General features: G+C 38.1%; 2 protein-coding genes across 2 annotated transcripts; one reads left to right on the top strand and one right to left on the bottom strand.

The window, feature by feature from the left end:
- Positions 1-399: 399 nt before the first annotated feature.
- LOC108681322 (protein ILRUN-like) lies at positions 400-4656 on the bottom strand. Its single transcript, XM_018170342.2, has 4 exons — positions 4186-4656; positions 3696-3815; positions 3165-3397; positions 400-3042 (listed from the first exon to the last, which is right to left on the bottom strand). Exons 1-4 carry the CDS (start codon positions 4344-4346, stop codon positions 2618-2620), a joined length of 939 nt encoding a protein of 312 aa, XP_018025831.1. The 5' UTR covers positions 4347-4656; the 3' UTR covers positions 400-2617.
- Positions 4657-9208: 4552 nt separating this feature from the next.
- Positions 9209-12608, top strand: LOC108681315 (beta-1,4-galactosyltransferase 3-like). The gene is made up of 5 exons (XM_018170336.1): positions 9209-9312; positions 9529-9656; positions 10773-10962; positions 11675-11818; positions 12428-12608. The coding sequence occupies exons 1-5, from the start codon at positions 9209-9211 to the stop codon at positions 12606-12608; spliced, it is 747 nt and encodes a 248-aa protein (XP_018025825.1).
- Positions 12609-23129: the final 10521 nt, after the last annotated feature.

Raw genomic sequence — 23129 nt, 5'->3', positions numbered from 1 at the left:
CTAATCGTATTAGTTTTGTGTGGCTTGAAGGAAGCAATATTGCGCCGAATAGGGTTGGCATGCGCGTTCGTTCAAACGCCATCATTCAATTGATTTGTGAAGGAAATTTGCCTTGTACGTCCAATTGAGGGAGGCCTGAACTAATTTGTAAATTTTTCTTGATGTATTTTGCCTTTGGTTAAATTTTTACGAGCTCATTCATTACTGGTTTCAGTTTAGTGTTTAGTGTACCAGCATCAGTTTAGGTTTCAGTTCAGTGGTTTATCTTTCACGTGATAGCTGAAATTAGTTTTTCCCCCCAAGTCTTAGGAGGAATCCTTCTTAATGGAAAAAAATGCTACCAACTGTTTATCTTGCGTCGCAATGAACACCAAGAAGATGGAAATGAACGATCAGGTAGACCCCAACAGCCAGGTTTACTCACACTAAATTTACCACGATGACTGCTAATCCATAGAGTTATACCAACAACATATTAGTGGGCTATTAATTAACACGATTTATATTAGCATTTAAAAACATTCCATCGTAAATAACCTAGGAAATAAATTCTGTACATAAACTCCTTGAAATAAAATAGGCATCGATTGAACTCGTGTTGGTGCGACGCTCGTACACCTATTACTTCTGATGCACGTGGCAAAGCTTTAACAAGCGATCTTAACACATTGAGGGCGGCAAAACCGACCAGCGCTGCCAGATGGCCTAAAACGGCCAAATCTTCTGATTGAAAGACTTATAATTCAAAATACACTAGTAAATTTGTAGGTTCCGGAGCAAAAATTAAAATTTCCTTCCTTCCGTAAGTTTCAAAATTTTATGAGGTAGAACTGCCATCAGACATTTTTGTCGGCAAACACAATTGAAAAAAAATAAATAAATAGCGGATTTGTCCGGAAAAAATACCCTGTAACACACCGGTGCGTCGCGCCGTACTCAACGTGTTAATACGAGCTCAAACATGAGAGGCAAGAAAGGACGGTTCTGCCGTACGAATGGCCTGCACAAGATAATCTTACGAATGGCCTGCACAAGATAATCAAAGTTAACCAACGAATGACTTGCACCACAGATACATGAATGTTTGACATCGCAAGGCAACAACGCATCCCTCGCATCAGACGTTCAACAGATATCCCATTTACCAATATACATTTCGCTCGTGACACGAAACATAATAATCTTTAACCTGAATTGACAATTAATGTTTACATTTTGGAATTTTGTTCGATTCACGTAAGTTGTTAGGAACCATGTGTGTGCGCTCATTAAATGCTGCAAGAAAATATTTCTAATAATGACTGCATTTTACCTGGCATCGAGCAGAAAAAGTAAGAACCATCTAAATATGATGTAATAATTAATGGAACAGACGCGCATACAATTTTAATGGAAGGATGCACCATTACGTTAATATACCTTCACTATTTTGATGGTCCACAGTGCATAAAAAACGCTTGCGTAGCAAACATTAGAAGAGCAAAGCCTCCCCATAAGATGCTCCGCAAAGCATACAGCAATAATCTTAAAACATTGGCTGCAAGTAATTGATTCGGACACGTGATGACATTTACAAGTGACGTGACCGTGCGATTTATATTAAAGTTTGTGGTTCGTTAAAAACAACAAAGCAAGAAATAGAGTACCGGTATACAATAATTTCGGATGAGGGTAAAACAAATTTTGATTAACAAAACCAAAATCTTCCAGGCACATTAAAAAATTTAATCACAAGGTCCTTAAATATTCCAATAGGAGGCAGCTGCGCGAGGACATGTAAGGTTTGGGCGCTACGGAAAAAGTCGCCAACTTCAATTCGTGTTACAATGCAAGCAACAGCTTTTGAATTATAAATTGCACTTGTCAAAATATCAAGATTAAATTAAATATTAATTGTTCAAATCAGCTCAAACCTCCACTCCTACATGTGAGCAAGATTAAAGCATGTGCGGTACAGAGAGTATGGATGTTAGAAGTAAAGAGGGACAAGAACAGTAACAAATATGGATGCCAGACAAGTGCGTGCCTAAAGTAATCAGCGCAAATGAAGGTGATGCTCGTATCGAACAGTGCTCTTCAGAGCTAACATCTCGAGACACTTTAGTGAGAGAACACAGCTAACCTTGACTAATATACATTCATCGGAAGAATCGGTCATCAAAGTTGAACTGCCATTAATTTTACTTCAAGAATAAATTAATAATCAGAGATGGCAGTCCCACAAATAAGATGAATACTAATTTTTAATGTACTTTAAATCTTACTAAGGCTTTTTGACCGCTTTATTTACTTCACACTCACAGCCGTGAAGCTGATTACATTATTATTGAATTTATTTCATCCGTAAAAAAATTAGGCAGACATAAAAATCAATAACTGTAGCAGTTGCCAGGTCCCAAGAAATAGTGCCGGTTTATTGTAGTAGACCGTAACTAATGAGAGTCCACAGCCTGTCAAGAGATGCCTGATATACACATTAAGATCAAGAATCTCTTTGAAGTAAACAAGGCATCTACGTTTCAATAAAGATACGCGAGAATTTGAATAGCAATTAATATATTTAGTGAGTAGTTCAGTAACACAAGTCAGGTACAGGAGCGAATTCAAGTTGTGCTCGCTAACTCATGTTCACGTCTGGGTCTGGAGGTTGGCCACTTTGTGGGTCGAAAGAGCCCGGACAAGGGAAAGATGACAACAAGGAACCTTGATCATTGTTGGGACAATAAGAGGAGGCTGAAGAGGTACACACGGCATCAGAAACTGCAGGGAAATTCATCAAAGGGGTTGATGCGCCACCATCTCCAACACTGGAGAATGGGAGAGGAGCACTCATAAATGAGAGCCTAGGAATCGTGGCAAAATCTCTGTTAGGACTGAAGGGATTCAGAGAGGAGCAGGAAGTGGCGGCGGCTGCTGCAGCATGTGCGGGAGACGGGGGTGGCGCTACAGGAGGAGATGAGCCGAGCTCTTTGAGGTTCATCATTTGCTGCATGAGAGCCAAAGTCCCACCATCATCCACTTGCAGTATCACCCAAATTGTGTCTGTAGAAAGTAAATTGTGGCAGTCATAACGAATAGATGCAGCAGTCTGATCATGGCACAAACGTGTTATTAATCCTTCCCTAAGCAAAAAAATCCAAGGGAGGATACTGATTTTGACTTACCACCAAAGAAGTGTCCCTGATGTGTAGTCATTCTCCACTTGCTGGAGTAGAGGCCTTTGTTTGGAGGAGCCACCATCTTCATGGAGACCTCAAGACTGGTGTGTGGCGGTAGACACAGTAATGGATCACTGGCCTCTGCGGCTCCCAAGCGATCACCACCAGTGTGCAGTAGGCGGCAACCCATCGGCCATGGGTCATTCCCACTGTTCTCTACTCGCCACGTTTTCACAAAACTGTGCAAATTATCAAGAGAATTTCACTGTTACAGTTAGTAGGTCATACATACTTTCAGAGTAATTTTTTAACCATAGATATTTAATTATTTACTAAGATCTAATTTCCACCAGCAGGATAATAAAGTATAATTTTACCTTCTGCAGCTAAATAAAGGATTAGAAACCTAGTTTACTTATTGCTTAGGCACAATACCTGCATGAAAAAAACAGATATTTAATTTCATTTCTATACATACAAATATAAATGATATATATAAATGAAATGGTATCATAAACAGTTAAAAACTTTTAATACCTGGTGCTTGGAGGTACACTTTCCCCTTCTCCAATAGTAACATCTTGCAAGAACGTCATTTGAGGGAGCCTTGTTGATGACTGTAGGTCAAAGTAAGCACATATGGCTGCTTGCAAATTCCTGTCAAAAAACAAATTTGCATTCATAGCAATTCTTCATAGAAGAAATTTGTGTCAAATTAAAACCATCAACATTCTCATGTTTTCAAGATCACTAGCTCTATGGAATTATAAGAATTTGAATACAAGTTAAAAAAATTTTTGTAGCAACAATGGTAGAGAACAAATGAGTGAGAAAAAAAAGAAGGAAAATATAACTCAAACCTGAACAATGGACTTGTTATACATAAATTCTTTATAATTCTAAATCATGATCAATTAATTTCTTGTTCAAATTTTTTATTTGAGCCAGAAATTTGTTTGTTATTTAATTAATCAATTTTTAATATAATCAGTTAATTTATTATTCTTAATTTTATAAAGCAACTTACCAATCAGCCATATCAAGGTAAAAACGTGCTGATTGCTCAGTCAATTCCGAACTTTTGCCCAGCAATCCTTGAAGTTCTTTAACCAGAACCTCTTTGTCAGATGTGTTGAGACAATTGAACTGACGCAGTAAGTCAGCTTCTACCTCGTCATCAACCTCCATTTCTAAAATTTAAAGCCTTTACTAAGTAACAATTAAAATATTTCCAGTCTGAAGATGGATAACATGACTATAAGAAATTAACTAAGCAGGAAATATGCAGAATAAGTTGTGGAAAGAATACCCATTTAGGTACTTTATCATCTGTTAATTTAAATATTCATCATTCAGTTATAAATCATTAAATGGAATATAATTCTAAGAGGTTCTTCAACACTCTATGCATATTACAATTACAGCATCTTGTAAGTCACAAACCACCCTAGACCAAGGTTGATTGAAGGATCTTAGTAACAAGTGAAGTCTGAAGAGTATCTGTTGGTTTATAGACCATATTGTCAGGGAATATTAATAAATTCTTAAATAAATTCAATGTAATGTGTAATATATTCTCTCAGCTGCAACAGGGTTTTTGGAGTTATGAATTATTGTATTTTTGTGCCATGTGACTGTGACGACACAATATTTTACAGAAAAGTATGATTTTTTTAATCCAGGCAACACTAGAATTTCTCTACCTGTGGGTTGAACACAACTGCAAAGGGATAAACATGACAGCACAAGATGAACGCAACTATGTGAAGCAAACATGACCAAGTAAGACAAATACAACCCTGTGAGACAAATGCAACCATGTAAGAGAAATACCACCATGTGAGAAGTGTTTTTGTAGCTAGTATACCACAGGCATGGAATTTATCTACTTGGTGAGCGTTAGCCACAACTGGATTTTTCAAGCCATGATTTTATGGGTTTGCCAGCCATGATTCCATTTCTTTGAGCTGTGAATTCCATATCTTGGCCATGAAGAGCCATTTACCAGCCACAAACTTATTTACAAGTCCTGTACAAATTACCCCAAATCTCTAATTTTATAATATAAATGGCAACAGTAATATTTATCTATACTTTAGTGGCAACTGAACACATGATAGGGTAAACGCGGTATATTCCGACATCGTAGGTAATTCCGTCACCTCTCCAGCTTTTATGGACAAAGAAGACGAAAATGTTACCCGTTGCAGTGCAACGGGTAACATTTTCGTCTTCTTTACCCGTTGCAGTGCAACGGGTAAGTATCCGATTTTTCGCCGATTTCGCAGATTTTAGGCATTTTTAGCGCAATTTTTGAGTCGGAAAAAAATCGGTTTTCCGATGCCGACCGCCAAAAATTGATTTCAGATTCGTAATCTACACCCCAAAAAACATATAATTAAAAAAAAAACACCATTTTTTTTGGATGTAGTTAATCTGCAATAATACCCGCGTAGTGAAGTGTTTTGAGAGTCATGTGAAGGCAACAGAACTTACGTGACGCATATGTTTTTTTTATAGTTTTTCATTTCTCGATGCGTCCTTAATGTGTCGGAATATACCGCGTTTACCCTAATGCACTCTCACAAGTGACTGTCTCTGACTGCTCTGATGCAACTGCAACTATGAGATCTTCAACAAAATGTTTTGGGTCAACTTGTTACAATAACATTCTGCAGGATATTTTGGCTGGAGTTTTGAAGCACTGCAAATTTCAGAAGTTGAGAATTTTATAAAATGACATGTTTTCAAAGTGCAAACTGCAATTTTGTTAAGCAAACAAAAATAGGACATGACGTTACAATTTACAGCCGCATGGTTTCATATCTACTGAAATTATATAATATTAGAGCCACAAAATATAGCAGTTCTTGTTCTTGTATTCTCATAATTCAGAGTAGAATTACACAATGGACTAAAAGATGGAAAAGACAATGGCAAAAAAATTGATAGGGTGGTTTTGTTCCTAATTTGTTTTTTGACAACTGACTGATTATTATATTGATATATTTTGGAGTCAGGTCACGCAGGAGAGTTTAACTTGTTCAGTTGTTGCAAACATTGGGATTGCCATTGTGAACTGAGGTCAGGACGTCAGGTATTTTTAGAATTTTAGATCTTTCACAGCAATTCGAAATTCTACCTAAATCCTCTACCTCTAGGGTATTGGTAAAGCGTAAACGTACGTAGCCTGATAGTTGTAGGAAAAGCCGTAGTGGTAAGTGGCCAATAGAAGTGTATAGCTTCTATACAAAATTACAAGGCGTTGTTTGGTTTTGTGATTATTGGAGCTATAATGCTATTCCATGTAGCTCCAAATTGAAATTACAAGGTGCTGACGAAAGACGAGAATGTTGCAATCTTGTGTATTGTCCGCAGATGCGGAATTTTCGCGAGAAGTTATAATGAATTTTACTCATATGACTTTCGCATTTGATCACGAAGGCGAATTCAATGATAGTTTAGCTTTACCATCTGTCAAATACAATGCTACATGGAAAGACCAAAGTGTCTTCAGCTAGTGCATTAACACTTTTATTTCTATATGTCAAATCTCTCATCCGAGACACCGTTGCTCTTTGTTGGGCTTCTCAAAAACATCTCAGAATCAGAGAAGTCTTCGTAGCGTCTAGACTGAGACTCCGGCGACTAACTTGAATTTTGGTAACACTAACTAAATCATAACTTCATATTCATTTTCAGATCTTTTCTAAACACAGTAGCCACATCTCGAGCTAACATTCATTGTGTTAATCATTTAGCAAATTTTGATAGAATTTGCATCAGTGTTTATTTTGACCTAAATAAATAAGCTTATGTTTTCCTTTGATAAATTGTTGTGATATTCAAGTTTTAAAAATATTATGTGTAAGTGAATTAGATCATATATGATATATCATATATCTATGAAAATTTATATATGAAACCTGTGACGAATTATCTCGGTGTAAATTTATATTGTGTGATTTTCTAGTATTGTTATTAAGCAGTTCCCAAAACAAACCTATAGCCATTGGACGAACTGATTAAGGGTACGTGCTTATAGAATTTAAGTTCCATTAACTTAAATTTCAGTTTACGTCTGTAAAAACATAGCCATCCCCCATGACAAACTAGATGTGCACTTCTGAAGGGTTGTTTGACAGTAGGAATAATATATCACGAAGCTCTTTGAGGGAAACTTTTATTAATTTTTTGTTAATAGTCCCAAGCCGATGATACTGATAGGTATGTTCGCATCACAGCGTTTATGTATTAGGACATCGTATCTGACTTGAACTTCGTACTTATTGCTGCCAGCAAAATACTGAGCGGAAACTTGAACTACATTTACCAGAAATATGTTTAACTAATATCAATTATATCACATGAATGTGGTGAAGTTTATTTCTTTTTTGAGGTCATTATTCGAATAAATAATTAATACCCGAAAATAACTGTCACATTCCTCCATGTTAAAAGAATCTGGCATTCATTTTATCATTCCATACAAAATTATATATTGGTATAGTACGGCAGAACTTATTATTTCACATACATGCACATGCAAAGCATATTTATAATAATTATGAGTGAAAAATTGTGTTGCAACACGGATTGGTTACATGTTTACCACATAGAAGAATGATATATATTTTTAATGTGCGATGCAGCTAGAAATAGACAAATGTAAGTCATGGGACTGGTTTTATTATAAATGGTAACGGAACATTAGTGAAAAGTACGACATCGGTGTATTTGGTCACGTAATTCCGTGGTCCAGAGTTCCTGTCATCGATGTGCGCACTGCGAGACCGATGAACATGACTTTTCGTCACTGCCGCAGTTTCGTGGTATTGGTTTTTAGTCAAAGTTTTCTTGTCGCTATTTGGATTACAATGAAAAACGTAAGTAACATAACTTAACTGCATGAACATTTCATAATACAAAATTCATTCAGTCACAAAGCAAGCCGTTGAGACAGACCTGGCTGGAGGGAGGCGCTGCTAACGCAAGCTCTGTTCTCCCTTTGCCTCGGTGTCCAACTTACGCAGAATTTCATTCATCCCGCGGCACGGGTGAGTTACTGTGAATGGGTCCAGTGGAATTTAATTAAAATTAGAATAAATCATCATTAAATTATGAATGAATAGAGTAAATGAAAAATTATCACACTGAATTAACTCTTGCAGTATTAATGAGAATATAAATAAACATCTTAATAAGCATCTTAATCTAGCTATGTAGATTGATTTTTAAAGATGTCTCATGCTTTCAGATGTGACTAAATGTGTGAGTCGCTCTAGGTAAACCTTCAAGATTGTTTGTTCCATTCTTTCAGATGTGGCTACGCTGCGGACTGACGTTAAGATAGAAGAGTCCCTCGCACTTGTCGAGCTCGGGGGCAGCTACGTACCGGGCAACTGTGATCCTAGGTACGTACTTAGGGCTCGGGGGCAGCTACGTACCGGGCAACTGTGATCCTAGGTACTAAGACTAGTCTTTGAGGAGTCATTGTTTGGTCTTTTTCATTGTTTGATTTCGGGACAAAATTCATTCAGTCACAAAGCAAGCCGTTGAGCCAGGCCTGGCTGGAGGGGGGCGCTGCTAACGCAAGCTCTGTTATCTCATTGCCTCGGTGTCCAACTTACGCAGAATTTCATTCATCCCGCGACTCGGGTGAGTTACTGTGAATGGGTCCAGTGGAATTTAATTAAAATTTGAATAAATTACCATTCAACTATACAGAAATACAGAGTAATGGATCAATCGTATCAACAGTATTAATGGAATGAAAACAGTATTAACAGTAATAGTATTAATAGGGTAATAAGTCAGCCAATTAAATAGGCTAATTGACCTTTACGAGTGTTTAAGAACATTAAAATAACAATTACACTCTTAACCGAGCTATGTAGATTGATCTTTCAAGGTGTCTCCTGCTCACATATATGACTTAGGTGTTAGTCGATCTAGATTAACCTCTTAAGGTTGTTTGTTTCATGCTTTCAGATTTGACTAATCTGTGACTGTGAGTCGCTCTAGATTGACCTTTCAAGGTTGTTTGTTCCATGCTCTCAGATGTGGCTACGCTGCGGACTAACGTTAAGATAGACGAGTCCCTCGCACTCGTCGAGCTCGGGGGCAGCTACGTACCGGGCAACTGTAATCCTAGGTACTTACTTAGGGTTCGGGGCAGATATTTTGACGTGAATGAGATCGATAACATTCAAGATTGTGAATATTCTGAATTAAGCGCAAATTTTATCAGATATTTTTCCATCAGGTTTATACATATTAATTCACATTTCAAAAATACTTAGAATACACAAATGATCAACCTTCATTGTCATTCAAGACTTACCTGTAACCAGTCCCCTGTGTCTCGCAGAGAAAGACTGGCCGTGCTTGTGCCGCTGCGAGGACGGGCTGACGCTCTGCCAGGCTTCCTGGCGCACCTTCACTTCTTTCTGCAGCAACAAAACAAAGCTTATACGATTGTTGTCATCGAGCAAACAGGTTAATTGGAACCTTATACGGTTGTTATCATCGAGCAAACAGGTTAATTGGGACCTTATACGATTGTTGTCATCGAGCAAACAGGTTAATTGGAACCTTGTACGATTGTTGTCATCGAGCAAACAGGTTAATTGGAACCTTGTACGATTGTTGTCATCGAGCAAACAGGTTAATTGGAACCTTGTACGATTGTTGTCATCGAGCAAACAGGTTAATTGGAACCTTGTACGATTGTTGTCATCGAGCAAACAGGTTAATTGGAACCTTGTACGATTGTTGTCATCGAGCAAACAGCTTAATTGGAACCTTATACGATTGTTGTCATCGAACAGACAGGTTAATTGGAACCTTATACGATTGTTGTCATCGAACAGACAGGTTAATTGGAATTGACTTTATGCGCCAGAAGGTCAAAATAATCTGTGAAGTGTATGACTAGAGGTGCAACGTTGCGAGAGTAGCAGTTATTCTTACTTCTAAATCATTGTATTTCAAAAAATAAAATATAATAAAATAAATTTAATATTCATTTTAGAATTAAGGCAATTTAAAACACAAACATGACCTGACATTGCGCACACGTATGTTCTGTGTATGAAATATACTAAACCAGGGTAAAAATTAACGATCGTAAATGGATCAACAAAACCGAAATGTATTTCGATCCTCACAATGTGCCGCTTCGTTTGGGTATTATTTTTTTAAGTTGTTCTAAAGCCAGTCTGAGAAATTTTTTTCTCTAAAATTCATACACATATTTATCAAATAACATATATTTTCAAAGTCACTACACTCAAATTGCTTCGAATTGCAATGAATCAACTTGGTAACAAGTAGTCTGCTGGGCAGGGTGGCCCAGTGGTTACAGTTCAGAGTACCAAGATTGGAGCAGAGAGGCGCGGGTTCGATCCCAGCTCTGTGCGCCAGTTTCTGGTCAGAATCGGCGAGGAGGCCGGGCGGTTAAGCACAGCAGAATTGTAGCAGTGAGTTGTGAGTACGAGACCGCAACAAGCTGTGAATATTCTGCGATTTTAAGAATCGGCGACAGGCTTACGGCCTGATAAACGCTTAAACCGCTATTATTATTAATATTATTATTGTTATATTTCCCTGCAGCTAACGCTCCGTTCAATAGAGCGTCTCTGCTAAATGTGGGAGCTATAGAGACGATGCGTAGAGTTGCTGCAGTGAACTGCTTGGTTCTGCACGACGTCGACGTGCTCCCTTTGAACCTCCTGAACGACTACAGCTGCGCTCCTGGGGCCGTCCGACAGCTCCTTCGATCACGCAGTGATCGCAATTTCACGTAAGGGTAAAATTTAAATTGGTTTCCCATGAAAAACTTTTGCTGGCTTTTCATCAATGCTGAGTTTCAAATTTCATCATTTAATGGTGGCTGTTTATCATTTAATCATTAATTTATCATTAATCTGTGATATGTTTATCATTAATCATCATTTAATGATAGAGTGGCTGTTGCAACGATTTTTATTGTTTATTTTGTGTCGTAATAGCATAAAGCATTCCGATTGCTGTTGATATTTGCTCATGTTTATTGCATGCATAAATAACTAATTGTACAGGTATTCCAGTGAATAATTTATTAACAACGCTGAACTGAACAACGCCGTTTGATTATCAACGGTTAGCTAATGAAGACGGTAGATAATTGCAGATGAAATCGATAGATAACTGTAGATGAATTTGAGTGATAATTGGAGATGAACTCGATAGCTAATTGTAGATGAAGATGATTGATAATTGCAGATGAAGTTGATTGATAATTGTAGATGAACTTGATTGATAATTGTAGATGAACTCAATAGATAATTGTAGATGAAGTCGATAGATAATTGTAAATGAAGTTGATAGCTAATTGTAAATGAACCTGATAGATAACTGTAGATGAAGTTGATTGATAATTGTAAATGAAGTTGATTGATAATCGCAGATGAAGTTGATAGATAATTGTAAATGAAGTCGATAGATTATAATTGTACCCCCTAAAATATAAGCAGCCCTTTCTACGGGCGTTTCATGGGCGGCGTGGTGTCGCTGACGCCGCGCAGCATGTCGCTGGTGAACGGCTTGAGCAACGCTTACTGGGGCTGGGGCGGCGAAGACGACGACTTCGAGCGTCGGGTGCTGCGCGCGGGACTGCGGCACTTGCTCGTGCCCAGCCGCGTCGCCCGCTACCTTCATTTTATATTATATTATATTATATTATATTATATTATATTTTATTATATTATTATATTTATATTATTATAATGAGAGAAGGCACTGTAACTTTGATGGAGTATAACACTGCTGCTACTGAACACTTCAGTGTGGTGGTGCTCTTTTATAAATACCTTTCACTGAGCTTTTCATAGGGCAATTCAATTCCCAATCAATATGGTATTGATTCAGTGCGGTAGTGCTATATACTTTGGCATGGTTAAAAATCAAGTAATTAAGTAAGAGCTGCAAAGAAATTCATACTCAATAGAGTTAGAATGAATTAATTTCGAAATTCATTGGAAACTGGAAATGCTTCATTGTCAAATGTAAGAAAATCACTGCATAGCCTCAGATATGCGTGTTAATTTATGGTTGAGAAATATTTATGTTAATAGAATGTTTAAATCAGAATTGATTTCATATCAATAATTTAGGTATTTTAAACAGATATAAATAATTAGTCACTTGATTAAAAAAGGCCTGTAAATGAATGGGACTTATACGACTGTATTTATAAAAGTATTTATAATCGACGGTTTACTTTCTAGATTCGAACTGGTGACTAAACAGAGAGGCCGCATGGACGATGGACTGTCGAGCGTGCGCTACACGTTGCTGCGGTGCACGAGGTTGCCCACGTACACGCTTCTGCTCGTTGAGCTGCACCAGCAGGAGCCCTACCAGGCTCCCCGTGGGGCATCACCTGAAGAACCACTAGCGTGTGATTGAAACATGAGCTGCACCAGCAGGAGCCCTACCAGGCTCCCCGTGGGGCATCACCTGAAGCACCACTAGCGTGTGATTAAAAAGCCACTAAATTTGTTATTCTATCAGTTTTAACGCGTTGACTACGATTGCTTCATCTTGTACCTACTATTATTTCATTTTTTGTACTTTTTTCAAGCAGGGTTGCCAGACGGTCATTTTTTCCGGAAAAATTCCGTGATTTAGTTTTTCTCAATTGCGTAAGCCGGCTAAAATTTATAATAGGGGTACTTCCTAATTAAATTTTAAATACTGCAAAAAGAAAATAAATGGAATTTTTATAGCGGAAGCTACAAATAAACTAGTATACATTGAATTATCGGCCTTTTTTGTTCTCGGATTTGGCCGATTTTAGGCAACCTTAATTATGTGCCACTAACTCCTGGAGAAATACATTTCGTGGTACGCATATGTATCAATACGTAGTCAACGTGTTAAAAACAGAAGCGAATTTTTTTCAAGTCAAATTGAGAGGTTGTGGAAGTTAGTTACTAGGTGAATGCTTTTGTTGTTTAGAGCTCCCATTAGAAACGTCAGGCTGAAAGCTCAAGGTCAAGGTTTCTCACATTTTGCTAATCGTATTAAAAATCTCACAAGGTTACGATTGTAATCAAGTTTGCATGAATATTTGTGGAAAAATCTATAGCTTATTTTCCTAGTATTTTAATCATTTTTATGGTAACAATTTTGTTTCACGAACTACAACTTTCCTCACAAGTTCATTAGCTATAATCAGAAACGAATTCTGAGTAGAATATGCTTTTCTAGAGCTTGTAAAAAGATTTTTCATTTACGCAGGTTATACATCAAAACATGTATCGAAGGTTCTTCAGTAGAATTGCACGTATATTTGTTAGATTCCTAAATATTACCTTCATTAATGTTATAGAATATGTTTAAATAACAGAAGACGTTGCATAATTATGGCTTTTACAAGTTCAACATATCAAGTTTAATCAGGTACCTAGTGAATTTGTATTGACCCTGGGCTTCCGCATTACTGGTCATCAGCCGTCATAAGAGTGCGATGAAGAATGACAATGAACGATCCCGTTAGTTAATAACTGATTAAACGGTGTCAAAAGATAGCAATAAATTTATTATTTGGTAGTGAGTCGCTAAGGCAGCTAAGGGAAGAAATTATGTTTTGATAACATGTCATTTAATGAGTTCAACCAGCCGTATTATTATCTTCACTATTCCGCTGTGTACTTCCCCTTCCTGGACCGACTTTTTGCCGGTCGCGACACTAGGAAATGATTGCAGAAATTTTTCGATTAAAATGTCTCCCGTTGATTTTCTTTCGCATTCCTGAAATTAGGGGCAATGATATAAAAAATTGTAGGTATGCAATGCGGAAGCTTTATTAGGAAGTTTAGTCTAATTCAGTCGTGAACTTCATCACCAGACATTTTGGACCGTTTCCAGTAATTTTGCTAATACATTTGAAGAACTAAATTCTCAAACATATGACGAGCAAGAAAATATTTGTAGGCTATAACGATTGGTACAGATGCTTGTATAAAGTGTGTAAAATAAAGCCCACAAAAAATAACTTTAGATAATATTAATTTTTTATTGATATTTTCAAACTTACGCATTAGTCAGTCCGTAAGATGGCAAGTATATGTAATGAATGGGTCAGACAATGTTATTTTACAATCTTCCACAAGAAGCTTGTATAATGAATTCAAAATTCAAACATTAACATTATTTGCAACATGTTCCTAGTTTTCTAATCATTACTATTATTACGTACCAATGTTAATAATATAATGTTAATAGTAATGTTATTACAGTAAGGTTATTAAATTGTATCTTGCAGCTTCGTTTCAGTACCAGAAGTTTAAATTTTGGGCGAAGCCGAAGGTGCCTTGCTTCAGCTGTTACGTCGAAACAAAGAAAATGAGAGTATCGATGTGTGCATATTGTCTCAAAGATATTCAGAGCCCAATAAATGCATTCATCGCTGTTTTGGTATCAATATATTTGTATTTCATGCAGAAATATTAATTAAAATTTCAGTACCGAGTTGTAATGTCTGTGTCACAATACACTTGAGGAATGAATGATCGCGGAAGAAGGGGTTAAGATTGAATATAGAAGTTACAAATGGCCGTCCCTAACCTAATTAATTAGTGTAAATATGTATTATGTAGGTTGGGGTAAAGAAGATGAAGGGTTAATATGTTTATTGATGGATGGAATTATCGGTGATGACACCGATAAACACCTGTATAGCCTTATAGGTGATGGTCGGTAGAATAAAGACATGACATGGCAATCACATGACAAACTAGCATAAAACCACATCGAAAGAATATTGAGAGCACGCGGCAATTCAGTTTTTACAGTTGCAGAAATTAGACGCATGTTGTTCATGCTTGAAAACTGATATTTTTTATTAATATTTTTCAATGGAAAATAGCGAACATTAAAGTAAATAGTTGAATTTTAGCCAATAAGGTTACATGAAACTATAAAAAATGATCTTCAACGAGCTAGGGAATTTAATAAAAACAATTATGACGTTTACAAGAAATGATAGTGCGATTTATGAATTCGAGTCCCAACACAGTATTGGAATACAGAATACCATGCACTCCCTCTTAAAGTGCACAAACAAAGTCAACTAATGTGAAGATTGTAATACTCAAAGCACTCCATACAAAAAAAAAAAAAACAGAGCTTCCTGTACTTGCGACTGCTCGCGAGACAGAAAGTCGTGGCAACGTGGTGCCCGTAGGGCACAGAGAGCGGTTATGGCTGGTGACTTCCCGCAGCTGCTCGCAGTGGTTATGTTCACTGACTAAACTTCATGCGACTAAGGCCGACTATCCAAGTGCAGTGTGCAGCGGATCACTGTGGAGTGAGGACATAGCAAATCGATTTGCAGCTCTGTGCTCGAGCCTTGTGAGCGTGTGCACCGAGAGTCGTTTTCACTGCCATTTTAATTTGTAGTATCCTTAGTGATTGAAAACTCTTGGTCGACACTGTATAGAGTCCTTCTTACAACGGTTCAGTAAGCGTTGTGATCATTTGTCAAGTTGTCCATCCAGGCTCCAGCTGCAGTGACTGCTTTTAATCTAACATCAGTGTCTTTGTAGTGCCTGATTTGTGTCTAAATTCAGGAGATAGTGTGGTGCACGAACGAATTCCATCGAAGTTCTTATTTACTCAAAAAAGTCCAAATTATTATCGATGTGACATGAAAACAAACTTCTTAGGTCACGTGTAACTAGTAAGTAATGGAATGCAGCCTTGCAGGCAGCAGATGGATAGGCTAAACGGTGGATTGGCGCAAATATTTCTGTGGCATTACCTAATTTTAATAATGTTGGTAATTTCCAATTTTAGGTAATTGGTAAATGTTATTGGAACGTTTTTGTGCATGCACTATAAATTAACAACGATCGATTGGATTAGCAACGACGCCAACGTCCCAACGAACTCAGGCATATTACGAATAAGCTACGGCAGTCGGCACTACAATGAACAGCTAATGTGACTGTTGAGAATAGCCTTGACGCGCATACGGAAGGCCAATTATACCACAATTACCTAGCCAATTACCCCACGATATGATTTGACGGAATTTATAGAAGATTGGTTAACCCGCATTCTACCTACGACACTGTACCTCTCAACACTACGTTTTTTGTAATAAATTACTACTACGGGGCCGGGAAGGTTATAGTAGCAGAAAATAGGATTTAAAGACATTTTGAAGTTTAAAAGAATTTGAAGTCGTTGCTGTAGCCACTTTCTATAGACTAAATAGTGCCAGATGTAATATAGTAATCTTGGCGTTGATTGTTGTGTAGCGTACTTACGGTGACTGTACCGGCCTTTAAAACAGTATTTCCATAAACATTTTGAGATCGTATTTAAAGTTTTGATTGATTCTCATGAAGTCGTTGTGTCTTGTATATTGCATTATATCTGGTTTGGCAAGCTGATTATAATTAGCGAATATTTGAGAAATTTGAGAGTCGTGTTTCGATATTACGATGAGCTGCCAAAGCCGGACGTGTGTCATGCAGCTAGAGCTGTGAATGGTTCCTGGTTCATCTTGTTTCAGAAATAAAACATTTTTGCGTAGTATTAAATAGTTCACGCAAGTTCGTTCATGACCTAGAAATTTTTAGCTCACCACTGGGAAGGCCTTCGCTTACTCGCACTATAATAATTGTGAGCCATTGTTCTCCAGCTTTCCTAAATCCTAATGCTTGCTTATCGGGGGTAATTATCAAGGAAATTACAGATTTTTTAAAGTTTACACCAAATCAGGTCGGTATAAAATGGGTTGTAAAGATTTTCGAAAACCGTATTTAACAGTGAAACGGAAATGAACTAAAAAAAATATGTAGAGGTGGCTGTTATGTTTTAAGTTCGTTCCGCTTACTCAGCAGTTACAAGTATTAGGTAATTTAGGTCTCACTTTCGAATTGCATGCTTTGAACGGCGTATCAGTGTTAACGATGTCATTGGACTTGTACAGCGAATTAATGCCTGTCGACACCTTTATTACGACGCTGAAAATGACAGTAGTTGAGCCAAATTACATTCTTCCGGTGCTGGACGGAAGAATGTTCCACCCAAGTTATCCGTCAATGTTAGCCGTTAACAGCAATCGGGAAGTAAAACTCTGCCGCCATTTATGTACATGGAAGTATTTTTTTGCGCCTCTAATTTTGCTTAGATTTTTAGAATTCTTTATGATAAAAGCTCGTACATGTGTTTTCAGTTGTGGTTACTCCTAGCTGCGTGAACGCCGCGTCTACGAATAGGGGAAGTGCCAGCCACGCTAAGCGCATGAACATAGGAGCCGGCTGCTCTGAACGCACTACGCCGAGGCTCGTTTTATGAAAGTAATAAGTTAAGACGTGCTTTCACTTTCAATTTGATGGTCCTATATACACGTTTTATTCTCAAAGTTAATCCCCTGTTGCATGCTCAGTCTCGATTTTAATTGTCGTTGTGAGGTGGGAGAAGGAGGTTCTAACGAGATGTAGAAGATTACGTAAGAGACTCCCTTACAAATGCTAGTTTCTTTGATCGTTCAACAATCCGTTATTAGGTTTTGCGTTGTTTAGTAAGTGGAATTATTGTACAAACATTAGTACTTAAGAAGATATTTTCTAAACCTTTAAAAATGTAATTCTGCCTATTTAGTAACGATTTCATCAACGTCTTTGTGAGTTTACGTTCGTGCACGAGAAGCGTGATCCAGCGTAGCTCTGTCGGCCAGCCTTGACATGGGAAGGCATGCTGCGCGCTCCTCTTCAGCGGTCGCTAAGTTCACATCTCGCTTGCCGACTCGGAGGAAAAGCTTGCAGGCAATCAATTGCAACGAAGAATTGGTATATATTTTCCCAAAATACTACCAAAAGAACAACAGTTTGAGACGAGTTTGCTGTGGCGAGATAATTTTTTGATGTTATTGATTTTGATGATTTAATAATTTTGATGTTGCAACCTACAATGTTAATTGAGAAACAAGGGTACGAGATAGTAGCATTATCCGAGTTAATTAATATGCTTATTAAATAATTATTCTTGAATTTTGCCTTTTTTGATCTGTAATTTCTTTTGTGCGGATGGTTTTGAAATGTGTTAGGTAAAGGAGCTGAGTAAGAACATCTTTTGTATCGTAAAAACTTTACACTTCTTGCTCATAGATTTTGGCCTAGACGACACCCTCAAGCATGTTGCATTTGAGAGGCATTCCTGTTGAATTTTTTTTATGAAGTGCGACATCAGGTAGAATTTTCCTTCGTGCGACTAATGGCAATACTTAAGTGTAAAGTGCGACAATACTTAAAAATAAGTGTGACTAGTGACAATACTTAAGTGTAAAGTGCGACAATACTTAGAAATAAGTGCGACTAGTGACAACACTCATTCGAATCCAGTTTTTTTTCTCTACTGAAGTGCTTACAAATAATTTTATCAGAGACTGTGGGATGCTGCAGCTGAAGATAAAAGCGTCGCTCTCGAGATGGTCGCCGAGGAGAAAGCTGTTGCCTGCTCGCCCTGGCCATGATGGCTTCCTTTCGACAGGTTCCGTGGACTGCAGCTATTCACAATTGGCCCTGGCTTCTATTTAGATTTATTCTTCTAGAAACTTCACTTCCCTTTCCTGAAAACACCTAAAAACTAATCCTGCAAAAACACGTGGATCTGACGTGTGGAAAACTGTAAAAAATTATTTTTATATAATAAATATAGGTATGTGAGATCAAATTTTTTAGGATCTCTCTATATGTATATTTGATTTTCCAAATGTTAGCGCTGATGCGTCTAACTCAGTGTGCGTGTTATGAGATCTTTGTTCTCCTTAACCTCTCCTATCGATCTCCTGTTAATTTCCACAGGTCTTTATTGTGGCCAGTTGAAGGCGGTAGAAACAGCATGGCTTTGAGAATGTTTGTTACCGTTCAAGTCGCAAACGAATGCTGAACCATTTGCACATCCGGGATAAAATGACGCCACACAAATTTAAGTCACGGATTTAGTAGTTCTGCAAACGATTAGCTTCAGCGTTGCAAGAAAACTTATGCGTTTCAACACTGGTGATGAATTAGATTTCTTGTTGAATGTAGAAATTCTGACCAGCTTTTGCGTCCGAAATTTAATGATCCACTGCAAGATTTGCATCGTCAAGTTAGAGCCAAAGAAATTTTTAATATTGAATTTAGTGTTGCAGTTTTAAACATTGGGGTCTAGCATTGTTATGCACTAACAATTGTTCATCTTAAATTTGTGAACCCATTGCAATGCTGCGTCTTGAGTTGAAAAACGCTGTACGGTTTTTACGCCGAGAATATACTGATTCAGTGTAAGGTTGCGCATTGAATTAAGCGAAGCAATACGATGTTACTAGCAGGCAGGACTAAACAGACCGGTCCGACACTTCAGCGAACTCGCGTGCGAACTGGCCTGCGAACCCGAATGCAAAAAATAACTTCATTTTCAACTCAAACGCCCATAAATCCGTCAATAATGAACGGATTTTATTCAAATTTGAAATATAAGTAGATAATATCAGTAATTTGTGGAAGGAATTTTTTCAGATTTTTACATAAATGACTTTTTTCTAATGCTACAAAATACTGAAACTTGACCTGACTAGGACCTAACCTGCGAGGTGAACGTGAAGTTAGGTTTGCCGTATTAATAAAAAAGTTATTGATGTACAAATCTGAAAAAATTCCGTCCACAAATTACTGATATTATCTACAAACTTATATTTCAAATTTGAATAAAATCCGTTCATTATTGACGGATTTATGAGTGTTTGAGTTGAAAATGAACTTAGGTTTTGCATTCGAGTTCGCAGGCGGGTTCGCAGGGGAGTTCGCTGAAGTGTCGATTCGGTACTAAACAGCGCCCTATCACGGAGTGTAATATGCACATTGTTTACATGTATATAAGGGCCTTAACTCACACGATTTTGCTTATCAAGTGATGCCGCCGCTAAATTTTTCAGTTGCCGGTGTGAGACGCCATCACGCGACGGGACAGTTGCCAGTGCACAGCATTATAGCCCTCATTGGGGTTCCAGCTGCATTCTTCATACCGTACCGTAGCTTAGAGGGTGGCTAAGTCTAATATGTATGAAATGGCTTTAATTATAATTCTATTTGTATATTCGGGGCTTTCTTCTAACTCTGATTTCAGTTGCCGACGCATTTCATCAGAGCGCTCGGAGTTTGATTCCACTTGTCTATGTGTGACATCATAGCTCGCAGTGTGAAGGTGCTGGAGCGTGTCTCTATGGCTGAGTGTGACTGTAGTTTAGGTGCATTATTATCACGGCTCATGGAACGTTTCCAGACGCCTGCTGAACCTGCATGGCCGCTCACCTGCCGCCGTATCGTTAAGTGTTATTTTACGGCGAAACCGGTAGCTGGCAAGCTTCGACTGCTTTTCCCGAGTCTTCCTCTAATTTGCTCTTCCTCTAATTTGCTCTTCCTCTAATTTGCTCATCTCTTCGACGATAAACATTTAACGTAAATACGCTAACTGGAAGCAAGCGCAATTTTTAGTGAATTTTAACATTCATTAAAAAAGTATAATTAAAAGGGAATCGCTCAATGTTTTGATTTCCAAAGAAGTTTTTGGAAAACTAAAAATCTATATCACTTATTTTCGGCATGATAAACTAATTCAACAGTAGTTTTGAAATCATCTCAAACATAGACATAATTTTTAGATCCCCAAAAGACGTGTTTTCGCTCAAGCCAAGCTCGTTTCTTGTACAAAATTGACTCTTTCGATGCATAAAGTTTCACTGATGGAGATCTGTGATCATTTGTTTGAAGCCCGTGTAGTCTGAAGCACAGCCCTGCTCACTCGGAGCAATATAGCGTGGAGGATCATACGAACGTGACAGCCGTTCCAACATAACTTTCCACCATACTGCGGAAGACGACAGTAAATCACGTGGTAGAAGTATTTGCTTCGTGGATCGTGGTGGCTGTCGAAACATATATGATTCATTTATCGTACATAAATGTCGAGTGATATTCGAAAGCTTCGCCTGAGTTGTGAGCTGTTTGATTGGCCTTGGACTGCGGGAGCTGCCACCTGAGTTGCTTTGCGAAATCAATTGTTCGACATGAGAAATTGTTCTCATGGGCATTTGGTTGTTGTGCTCCGATACAAATACACACTGGAATGACTCTACAATGTACGAATGACTTGCTCATGGTGTCATTTCATTCTATCTATTCACAGAGCCCTAATTAAGTTACTGCTGGCATTTACTAGTACCTCGTTGATGCTGAAATTACTGTTCAATAATTTCTGAAGAATATTGGTGCCGACGGTATGAGTGGTCGACGAGGGCCGCATTCAGTAGGTACCTACGGTACTAATTTACAATTCTGGTGGAATAAATATTTCTAAAAGTGCACGAGAAGTATTGCCGTTGAGCTTCTTGGAGAAAAAAAAATCATCATATTACATCAATCATGATTGCTTATCGTATCAGCATTAGATAAAGTGTTGTTGATACACCGTTGCTGAGCCCTAATTTAGTAAAGCATATCAGAAGGAGCTGCGATGCTGTTGCCAGTGCGGTACCGTACCGGAATTATTGGGCTTGTTTTGTGACGTTTAAAAAATGAACAAAGGCTTGCTCTACAAATTGTTTGAATGTTATCCTTGAAAAATCGATCAAAATAATAACTGCGAATTTGTTGTGAACACATGTACTTAAGGAGCCAGCTATATGATCGAGACGACAAGGAAAGACGAACAACTATACATGGATGTGCTCGAGGGCGTAGAAGGTTAAGCCATTCGCATGGAGTTTCCTGTGATTGCGTGTAGAAACTCGCAATAAAGCATGAGCACAACAAGCAGCGCGCGGAATCAAGATTCCAGACCATCTTCCACACATCAAACCCTTGATTCCGTGTGCAATCTGTGCATGGAAGCCCGTCAGCTGTGCCCACAACCGTGAACACCTGTGCCATCATCGGACGGATGTGGCCGCCTGCTCTGATCTATTTGTATAGCTCTTTGATTTAATGGACTTTCCCATAAACCTTGTAGTGGCTTGTGTTGTGTATTTATTCTATCTCTTATTTTCTTAGCCAAGAATGCCGATGTTATCTTGAACATTTAACCCAAAGTCTCCTTACTGGAAGCATAGCTATAAAGCTGTCAAATCGCCATAACTATGACGAAGTTTAATCTATCCACCAACAAGTGGTTACCGAAATACGGGAAGGCCTCACTAGTAAGGCGCCAAGACACGGCAAGTTGAGATGACAACGGGACGAACGGGTAAGAATGTTTCATTTTAATACCCATTTAGAAGAATTTCTTCATTGACAATAGAGACTATTGCGGCTACCCGGAGACAACGCCGAAGAGTTACAAGGGACACTGCAGACCACAGCTGTGGTAGGAGCGTTGGGCTCGGGCGGCAGCATTGAGGGAGTTAGGAGTGCTATGTTTGTGTTCGTAGTTATGCGCCGCATTCTAAAATTTGAACAGGTTTTGTAATCTATGCGATATATGCTCCTGTGTGTTGCTTTCTCAAGCGAGACTGATGATTATATAGCCTTGGTTTTGAGTGCGTATTATGTAATAACACTACTTGACGTTCAAGTTTGATTGAAGTTGGACAATAATTACTACCGGAAGATATGTTTACTTTGTTATGGCTTGTAAGTCAAAATAGTCATTTTTTAATCCATCGTCAGTACCTCTGAGTTTAGTAACGCTGAAGTGAAGAAGTGAACAAATTTTTTAAAATGACACTCCACGTTGATGCTAAGGTTTACTACTCATACGGTGTGCTTAACTCAAGTATACTAGCCTCTAGGTGTTAACTCAAGTGCACTAGCCTCTAGGTGTTAGTTAACTCAAGTGTACTAGCCTCTAGGACTAGGTGTATCCAGTCACTGGTCATAGAGATCAGTATGTATGCTCTCCATCGCCAACTCGTTTCTTAGCGGGTTAGGCTTC

This window comes from Hyalella azteca, unplaced genomic scaffold, assembly GCF_000764305.2.
Source record: "Hyalella azteca isolate HAZT.00-mixed unplaced genomic scaffold, Hazt_2.0.2 contig16642, whole genome shotgun sequence".
Lineage (NCBI taxonomy): Eukaryota > Metazoa > Arthropoda > Malacostraca > Amphipoda > Hyalellidae > Hyalella > Hyalella azteca.
This window is presented reverse-complemented; position numbering and strand designations above follow the sequence as displayed.